We start from the raw sequence: 10,234 nt of genomic DNA, 5'->3' as shown, positions 1-10,234 counted from the left end.
AAATGTATAAAAATATTGCTATTCATTAATTGGTAATTTCTGTATTATGTTGTTAGGAATCATCAATATGATGACATTTGTCTTCAATTAAATTAAACATTGTGATTTATATTAAAAACTACAAAATAAGAAATGTGTGTGTGTGTGTGTGTGTGTGTGTGTGTGTATATATACATATACCAAAAACATTATATTTAATGAGTGAAAAGGCCACAAGTTAAAATACATCATTTTTGGTACCAATGAGATAATATATATATATATATATATATATATATATATATATATATATATATATATATATATATCCCATATTAAATAAGGAAAAGTAAAGTTTAGAAGGTTAACTTTTGTTTCTACAGGTACATCTTTTGTAGGCACACAATCAAGCACTGCATGGCATGATGGGATATCTTATATTTTCACATGTAAAAATATAAAAATATGTTTTTCAATGTGAAATATAAGATCTATTTTTTACATGTGAAAATATAGGAATGAAAAAAGATGAAAATTATTTTGCCCATAAGTCTCTATATTTCACACTTAAGTATATAATAAATAACTATATATATATATCTCTGTGTGTGTATCTGTGTGTGTTTTTCTTAAATAATCTTTCCATTTCCAAAATACAAATATTTTAATTGCATCATGTTTAATTCAAGTGAATGCAATCCTTAGCCATGGAAATACCTTAATTCATAAATGTAGCAAAAAAGTCACTTTTCAACTTCATTTCCATTTTCAATACAGAATTTTTAAAAAATAAAATGAAATTTTAAAAAAAATATAATTCTGCTTCAAGTGATAACTTCAATATTTTTCATTAAATCATTTCAACTGTATTGTGTTTCATAACATAGCCTGGAAAAAACATACAAGCATAACATATGGATAATTCACATATGTAAAACTAAATACATAGAAAAATATAAGTACACAATTCCTTCCAAAAATACGTACATGTATCTAAAATAAAACAATGTCTAATATGTCCCATTTATTAATGAATGATAAATCTACTCCAGACTATTTTTATTTTGTTTAAGGTCTGTCTTTTTACTCATTGCTTCTTTTGTCATCCTAATATGTATACATAGAGTTTAATAGCACATCAACACAATCCTGGCTATATTAAGATGAACATCCAATGTAATCACCAATGTGTCATAATGTACCGGTATGTATGTGCAAGTTTTAACAGCACATCAACACAACCCTGGCTATATTAAGATGAACATCCTATGTAATCACTAATGTGTCACAATGTGGCTAAATGTATGTATAAGGTTAAACAGCACATCAGGACAAAAAAATTGCTATACAGTACTGTACGAGTATAATCACACTGAAAAAGACAAAACTGAGACAAATAAAGGTAAAATCCTTAAAATATGAAGACAATTTTCCAGTAATCCTACACCTTTAAAACATTTCTGACAACATGCATGAGGGTGTACTGGACCTATTCTACATCCCTGACAATATGCATGAGGGTGTACTGGACCTATTTTACATCCCTGACAATATGCATGAGGGTGTACTGGACCTATTCTACATCCCTGACAACATGCATGAAGGTGTATTGGTCCTATTCTACATCCTGACAACATGCTAGAGGGTGTATTGGTCCTATTCTACATCCCTGACAATATGCATGAGGGTGTACTGGACCCACCTGATAACATGCACGAGTGTGTACTGGTCCTATTCTACATCCCTGACAACATACATGAGAGTGTAATGGACCTATTCTACATCCCTGACAACATGCATGAGGGTTTACTGGACCTATTCTACATCCCTGACAATATGCATGAGGGTGTACTGGACCTACTGTACATCCCTGACAACATGAATGAGGGTGTATTGGCCCTACTGTACATCCCTGACAACATGCTAGAGGGTGTATTGGCCCTACTGTACATCCCTGACAACATGCATGAGGGTGTATTGGCCCTACTGTACATCCCTGACAACATGCATGAGGGTGTATTGGCCCTACTGTACATCCCTGAGCCCACAATGGGAAGAGCTATCAGCAGTATTCTGTTCAAACTAGCCGATTAGTGTCGAAGCTTGACAAATAGCTGCAATGGTATACACTTCATTATTGATAAGTGCAAATAAAAAACAAACCCTATATGACTCGAATAATTTAAAAATTGAGTGTATACACTAAGCCAGATTTTACAGGTATATCTCTCCAGTATGGTATCACTATTTGCATTAGGAAATGATTGGTTAGTAAAGGACAAAATGAGAGAAACTCTATTTGTAAAGAGATTTTTTTAAAAAACAAAACAAATAAAAATCAAATATAATAACTGTTTTTAAGTAATAATTGAAACATACCTTGCAAACATCAACTACCATATTTCTTGTAATTTTTTGCACATAAAAAATTTGTTTTTTAAAGTATATAAAAATAAAGAATCAATAATGGAGATGACACCAAAATATCTATATTTAGCTGAAGCATTGGTCAAAGAGAAAACAGTAACAAAATAGTAAATGGAAATGATAATATGCATAACAATACTCTTACAATATTAAAGATATATAAGTTATATTAAATATTCCCAAAATTTATTTCTGTATTAACTCAATTTAGTCTGAAATCCCAAAACTGATCATTTACAATGCAACATTGCTTTTTTTCAGCAAGTAAATGACATCTACACTATCATCATGAATGATTACCATTTTACACTTCCTGAAGTTAAGTGGCATTGGTCTGATCTTAGCTAAACCTAGGCATAGTTGTTAGTTTGAATTCAAAGATTTAACACATCTGTCAGTGAGTACAAAGGAGTCACTGGTTAGGAAATTTGCACAAGATCTCCCCTATCATTACAATGGGCCATATACAAAAACAAAAATAACATTTTAAAGTGAAACAAAGAATGATTAAAAATATATTTCAAGAAGCATACACGCAAAATACTATATAAAAAAAATTAGGTTGCTTGTTATGAGTGTTAGTTGTTTTAAAAGTTAGACATAAAGAATAAAAAGTCAGCAATATAATCTGGGTTCTATAGTATAAAGAGAAGATGATATAATCTAAGTCCACATTTGGCAGTTAAAGCTATAATCTTGCGACTTCAAATCTAAACTGTTGTCAAGATAAATTCATTCTAGCTTGATATACTCAAAAATCACCTTCAAATCAAACATACACTATGCTGTTCCAGTAAGTCCTGATTCGTTTCGCTCGATGTTTTCACTTACAACTGGCTTTGATTTCCATAACACAAAGTTTATGTGTACAGAATTATTACATTATTGTGAAAAAAAAGCATATAATGACTTGTAATAATGGAGACTACTTCATTATGCTTTTAACTGACACTGCAAACTAAAAGCCATGAATATTTGTCAATACCTCATGCAAATTTAGAAAGCTACAAAAGGATGCTGGTATGTATTATTTCAGTCTGGTTGGAAAGATATATTGAATGATAAAGAGGTAAAAATAAGACAAAGTTACTGTGGTATTTCAATGCAGATAGTTAATATCTTCTTTACACACTGGTATTGGAGAGAAAATATTAAAATTAATATACATAAAAATGGCAGGCAAAATGTGGCGCATAAAACAGATTTTCCATAAAGACCTGTTTTATTTTTGTCATTCTTGTTGCAATACATATATTATTTTTTTAGAACATTGATCTTTCATTTAGACTTAATGAAAAAATTAAAACTTTTAAAAGCAACTTCTATTGCATGAAAAAAGTTTGTACAACTTTTGTAACGACTTTAATTGATGAACTATTAACCATTGAATGACTTGGACTTTAATTGATCATATGAACTATTAACCATTGAATGACTTGGACTTTAATTGATCATATGAACTATTAACCATTGAATGACTTGGACTTTAATTGATCATATGAACTATTAACCATTGAATGACTTGGACTTTAATTGATCATATGAACTATTAACCATTGAATGACTTGGACTTTAATTGATCATATGAACTATTAACCAATGAATGACTTGGAAAAGACAGACTTAGTAAAAATACATCATGTTTTTTTTTCATGTCTACAAGGAAAACAATGGCAGATCACATTCATGATGGACCGCACAGGATGTTCCAACAACAAAGAATGCACTATGACAAGTTCTTGGAATTACCACGTAATGGGAAAATTCCAGCAACTCAATGAACTGGCCAAAATTTTTGAGCCAGAATCCATGGCAAGTCTTCATACAGCTTAATCATTTTGCAGAATGGATTTTTTTATAATTAGGGATATGATCTTTCATAGCAATCATTATATTGGAAAATACCCAGATTTAAGGTTTGTACTATGTGTTTTCAAATTGAAATTATGGGTTGATTAAAAAAGTTTTAAAATATCCACAGGTTTTAGTTCATCATAAATGTACTATAGTGAATATATTGCTATGACATCGCAAATGACATAATGATGCAGTATTTCTGTTAGAGTTAATACTAAAAATAGGCTAAACGAGACACAGTCATTTGAAACAGTGGGTTAATAGTGTGATTACCATAAAAATAAAATAAGACATTTACGTGGTCTATTTTACCTGTATACTGGAATGAAAAGCCAAATAAATTACATTCTTTACTTCAACATTTTCCTATTTCATGCCTCCATTCATACTTTAATATGCAGCGTTACAGTCATTGGCTTCAGCTTTCAAGTGATTTCTTGAGAATGGGTCAGTGTTTTTCATCACTGGTTCTGCCATATTGAAATCTAATTCTTTAACAGGTTTCACTTTCTGTTGGATTTATATCTTGGTTTCTGCAGATTTTACCAGCTTGTTAATTCAAGTTATAACCTCTGTGGTCATTTCTATCACTTTCAATGACTGCGTGATAAGGGGGTAAAGAAATTGGTTATCAGTCATTTCTTTGACCAAAACTTTGCTGCCTTTACAAAATATAATCACATTACATCAAGGTTATATCATGTGACAGGACTTTCACAACTTGTAGAGACTACACAGTTTTCTTCAGCAAAAAATGTAATAAAATAGTGGTGCAAGTTACTACATTATTTTTCTTGAATTTGTTTCATATTTTTATCATGGCTATTGCAATTTGCTATCATGATATTCCCAAGCAAGACCTCTGCCATGAAATAGTATGAGATAAATAGAGTACACAATTATTTCCAGACAATACAGAGTTTTGCAATATCTGGGAATAAACTGGGGCTAAGTAATTCACAGAGCATGTGAACCTGTGAAATCAGAAAAGTTTAATTTATAGAGTTTGTTCATTTCATAAAAAAACATCACTGAACAATTTAGAGATTAAATGGTTCTTGGCACATTTGTATTGGCATCAAATCAGAGGTAAAAATAATTGTGATTATTCAGTTTATTCGTGCCGCTGTTGGTGCATCGAATCTGATCTTCGTATCTAGACTTGGTATCTGTTTTCTGCAAAATCCTGCAATGGCTAAAACAATAATGCTATAATATAATTGGAAAGGGAAAATACCCAAGCAATCCAAATGCATTTCAGTTCATTCCAAGTACTTCGATATTTGGTGCAGTTATTGAAAAATCAACAAGTTTACGTTCTAGACTCTTGTAGATGTGTTAGATTCTTGTAGATATGATATATACTTGTAGATGTAATAGTTTAGATTGTTGTAAATGTGATAGATTGTTGTAGATATATCTTTTTAGATGTTATAGTTTAGATTATTTGTATATGTTCTAGATTCTTGTAGATGTGCTCATTTCTAATGACATTTGAAACCCCTGAATAATTTCAATCGTTTGCTTACTAACAAGATTGATTATTCAACTAGTTTTGTAATTTCATTTGAAATGAGTACTCATGAATGATCCTCTGTGTACAACATGAATCCTGTATTACATTACTCTATGTACAACATGAATCCTGTATTACATTACTCCCATCTTTCCATCATACAAACACCACTATTTAGAATTTAAAGAATACCATATTTTGATCACTTTATTACATCTATTGGATTTTATTATTGAAACTTGATGGAATACAATTGAAAAAATGTTTTTGCCTTCAATAAGGAAGGAAACAAACATTAGGCAGGTGATACCAAACTGTCAGTAAGATTTTGCAACCTCTGAATTTTCTTACATGCTCAATCCATGAAAAACATATTTTGTGAGTTACATTTTTCATAAGGATAACTTCATTGCTTTTTTATTGAAAAAAGTTGAATTATGAATCAGCTGAGAATTACTTGTAACATGTTTACCTGTTAATCCCCCCCCAATGTTTAATAGTGAAAAAAATTTTCAAAAAAAGTAGAATTTTTTATCAAAAGGGAGAATAACATAAATCTTCAATATATTTCAACTCTTATTACAGACTGACATTGCAAATGGATGGACTAGATAATTTTAAATCTGATGCTTTTCTGTGCTATGCTGAATAGTACAAGTTATAAATGTCACTTCCTAAGATCTGTTTTTCTAGGTGATCATTATAAATGTCACTTCCAAAGAATTGTTTTATAGGTCTTCATATCATTACATATAAAAACAAAATTACACGTTATTTGTTCAAAAATGGTGGAAAGAATGCATTTGATAAGGAGTATGTCAAGGCCATATTCATGTGCCATAGCATACAAGTTCTTTTTCTAACTTTGAAGAAACTTTGAACGCAGTTTTGTATTTATTATGTACCACTGCTATACAGTGTGAAAACAAACTAAGATTTATACCAGTCTGGCTTGGTATAAGGAAGCATACTGAACACCTTAAATAGTTCCAGACTGGGTGCACAACATGGACATATGTACTGGATATACAGATTAATCATGTACAATTAAATGTAACAAAGTCCACTACAATCACAGGAAAGATGAGTCTCTCAAATATCTGCTTTTGATGCATGGTTTAAATCCAAAATTGCAATGTTTAAATTCAATAAAGATGGTAATAACTATATTGCATCCTACCAAGATAGTACATTTTTATTGCATATAATCAATTAGCAGTACTCAATGTGCTGCATTTAAATGGGAAGGAGGTGGCACTTGGTCAGATGTGAAATAGGATGCACTGTCAATTGATTTATTGCACTATAACATGTACTGTCTTAGTCAAATGTGATACAGCTGTTAGTCTTGGACAAATACAAAAATTGCAAAGTGTTATTTATCTCAATCCATGGAAATAAATCCCTGCAAATCATCCACCTTAGTCATCAGAAAATGTATGGACAGAAAGGTACTCGTTAAAAACTTTGTTTTCTCAAGCATCAGCTATATTACCGGTACTTGTAATAAGGACAAAATTAGGATTGATGTCCTCTGGAACCGCAGCCACTGATAATCCAATGTGATTAAAGGGTTTCTATATTTAGTACAGGTAGCAATATCCGATGATGAATCAGCGCCCTTCACACCAGATCGTATTTACCAAATTTTCTCAATTCTGCTGAGCAGTTTCTGAGAAACTGCTTTTTCCAAAAAAAATATATTTTTATGTAATGGCTGCCATGTTGGTGGTGGATCAGGATCATTGGTAAGAATTCAAAAGATTTTATGCCAGGTGTCCAATTCAGTCAAATTCTTTTCAGTGGTTTTTGTGAACTCAAATAACAGTTTTTATATTTTTTATTAATGACAGCTGTATTTGATAGTGGTTCAGCATAATCTGTACAAAAATAAAGCCCTTTATGCCTTTTTTTTACATCCGGCAGAATTTTGTTGAGCAGTATCTGAGAACATGTCATTTAAAGGTTTCTTTATTTTTAGTAATGGCAACCATATATGACAGAAGATTGGTATCATTTATATCAACCGTAAAGCTATCTGTGCTGGTATGATTTCCTTCAAATTTGGTAAAAATCATGTTGAGCAGTTTTTGAAAAGAAGTTATGTAAAGGATTCTTTGTTTTAGTAATGGTTACCATCCTGAATAAAGGATAAGCACCCACTGAACAAATATGAAGGACCTCAATGCCAAAATGAAGGGCCTCATTTGCCAAATATGAAGGGTTTCATTTACCAAATATGAAGGACCTCAATGCCAAAATGAAGGGCCTCATTTGCCAAATATGAAGGGTTTCATTTACCAAATATGAAGGACCTCAATGCCAAAATGAAGGGCCTCATTTGCCAAATATGAAGGGTTTCATTTACCAAATATGAAGGACCTCAATGCCAAAATGAAGGGCCTCATTTGCCAAATATGAAGGACCTCAATATCAAAATGGATGGCCTCAATACCAAATTGAAGGGCCTCAATACCAAAATGCTCCCTGTAAAATCTTGTGCAAATTGGTCATGTGGTTTTTGAGAAATGTTGTAAAAAGGAATTGTAATGGACAATACACAAATGTAATGGACAATGTACAATGTACAAGGGACCATGCCATAAACTTACTTGGCCTTATGGCCAGCCGAGCTAAAAACATGATTAAATATTTATATCTGCTAAGCAATTTTGATCAGGTGAAATATACCAATGTGTAGCTATTCAGACATCAAATGATGAAGTTAATTTTTTCATACAATAATCCTCAAGGCATAAAACACACTTCAATGTTTCTTTCCGTATCAAACATATTTGAGCACCAGACTGACCACATTGCTATTTAAAATTATTTGCTTTTTTCAAAATTTTATAATCCACAATATTTGTAATTTTAAGCCAATGAAAAACTGCAAATACTCTAGAGACCACCATATTTCTGAGGCAGCCTGCAAGCCATCAGCAAAAATCACATACAGATAAATTCAGTTTAAAAATTTACAGACACAGTCTATGTTACAATAATTCTGTTTCCTCTTTTCCTCCATTTTCTTTATTTACTGCATATGTGATCTCAGGATCTGGGAGGAATGGAATAAACTTTAATATTCTTGAACTTCGTATCGATTTTGGAAGCCATGGATTGTAGATTTCCATTCCTTCCAAGTAATTCTTTTCATCATAATTAGATCCTTTTTGCCTGTACCAAGCTGTGATACCACGTTCTTCTGAAGTCCCTGGAAAAGACAAGTTTTATAAAGTTATAATTAAGAACGTCACACAGTCTTATTCCTTGAGTTCTCTTTCTTACAGAATAATAAATTTCTTAGGCTAGGCACAAAAAGACATTAAAGGAGAAGTATTTTTGAAATAAACTGCATGCTTTAGTTAACATGTGAAATGAATGCAATAAGGATCATTTCAGTCAAAGATCTCAAAGTAAAGTGCTGGCAGATCTGGGTCTGTGCAGCTTGCAACTGATCATGATTTAAAATACTTTAGTTCCTGATGTTTACATATCAAAGCTTCTGAGGCACATATTGTTTCACCTTCAAACCACATACAACATGATGTATTTGTAACTCAAGGGCCCATTATGTATCTGTAACACAAGGCCCCATGATTTATTTGTAAATCATGGCCCTATAATGTATTTCTAATTCAGGGCCCCATGATGTGTCACTCAAGGTCCCATGATGTTGTTGCAACACAAGGCCCCATTACATATTTGTAACACAAAGCCTTTTGATGTATTTGTAAATCAGATCCCCTTGATGTATTTGTAACTTGGGGCCCATGATGTATTTGTGACTCATGGCCCCATGATGTATTTGTAACTCAGGGTACCATGACACATTTGTAACTCAGGCCCCCCTGATGTATTTGTGATGCAAGGCCCCATGATGTATTTGTAACTCAGGGCCCCATGATGTCTTTGTGACTCAATACCCCATGATGTATTTGTAACTCAAGACCCTATGATGTATTTGTGACTCAAGGCCCCATGATGAATTTGTAACTCAGGGCCCCATGATGTCTTTGTGACTCAAGATCCAATAATGTATTTGACAATTTTTAAAAAGGAAATCCCTGCAGTGTCCTTCCTATTCCTTTTGATATGACATGCAACTCCTTAGACAATCCTTCAAAGTGCAAAGGGATGTTGGAGAGTATTTTATTATGTATATTCAAGCATTTTATGGCACCTTGGCATAATAGTGTGGTATTTGGGCCTAAAGGCTAAATCCTAAAAGCATAAAAAGTGTGGTATTTGGGCCTAAAGGCTAAATCCTATGAGCATAAAAAGTGTGCTATTTGGGCCTAAAGGCTACATCCTATAAACATACAAAATTGGGTAATCGGGCCTAAAGGCCACATCCTATAAACATACAAATTGGGTATTTGGCCTAAAGGCTACATCCTATAAGCATACAAAGTGTGGTATTTGGGCCTAAAGGCTAAATCCTATGAGCAT

General features: G+C 32.3%; 1 protein-coding gene across 2 annotated transcripts in view; it reads right to left on the bottom strand.

Annotated features, from left to right (window-relative positions):
* Positions 1–334: 334 nt before the first annotated feature.
* Positions 335–10,234, bottom strand: part of LOC149795610 (solute carrier family 23 member 2-like) — a 162,095-nt gene continuing 152,195 nt past the window's right edge. The window contains exons 12-13 of one of the 2 annotated variants that reach the window (XR_016422363.1): positions 1,553–8,996; positions 335–1,510 (exon numbers count right to left, since the gene is read on the bottom strand). Coding sequence is in view for 1 of the 2 variants with exons in the window: in XM_089965435.1 (XP_089821561.1) it covers positions 8,776–8,996 (221 nt within the window). In the remaining variant the exon portion in view is untranslated. Of the gene's footprint in view, positions 8,997–10,234 lie in introns of both variants that reach the window. The other variant, XM_089965435.1, reaches the window with a different exon arrangement.

Source organism: Sinohyriopsis cumingii, chromosome 7 (genome assembly GCF_028554795.1).
Source record: "Sinohyriopsis cumingii isolate HCF-2022 chromosome 7, ASM2855479v2, whole genome shotgun sequence".
Lineage (NCBI taxonomy): Eukaryota > Metazoa > Mollusca > Bivalvia > Unionida > Unionidae > Sinohyriopsis > Sinohyriopsis cumingii.
This window is presented reverse-complemented; position numbering and strand designations above follow the sequence as displayed.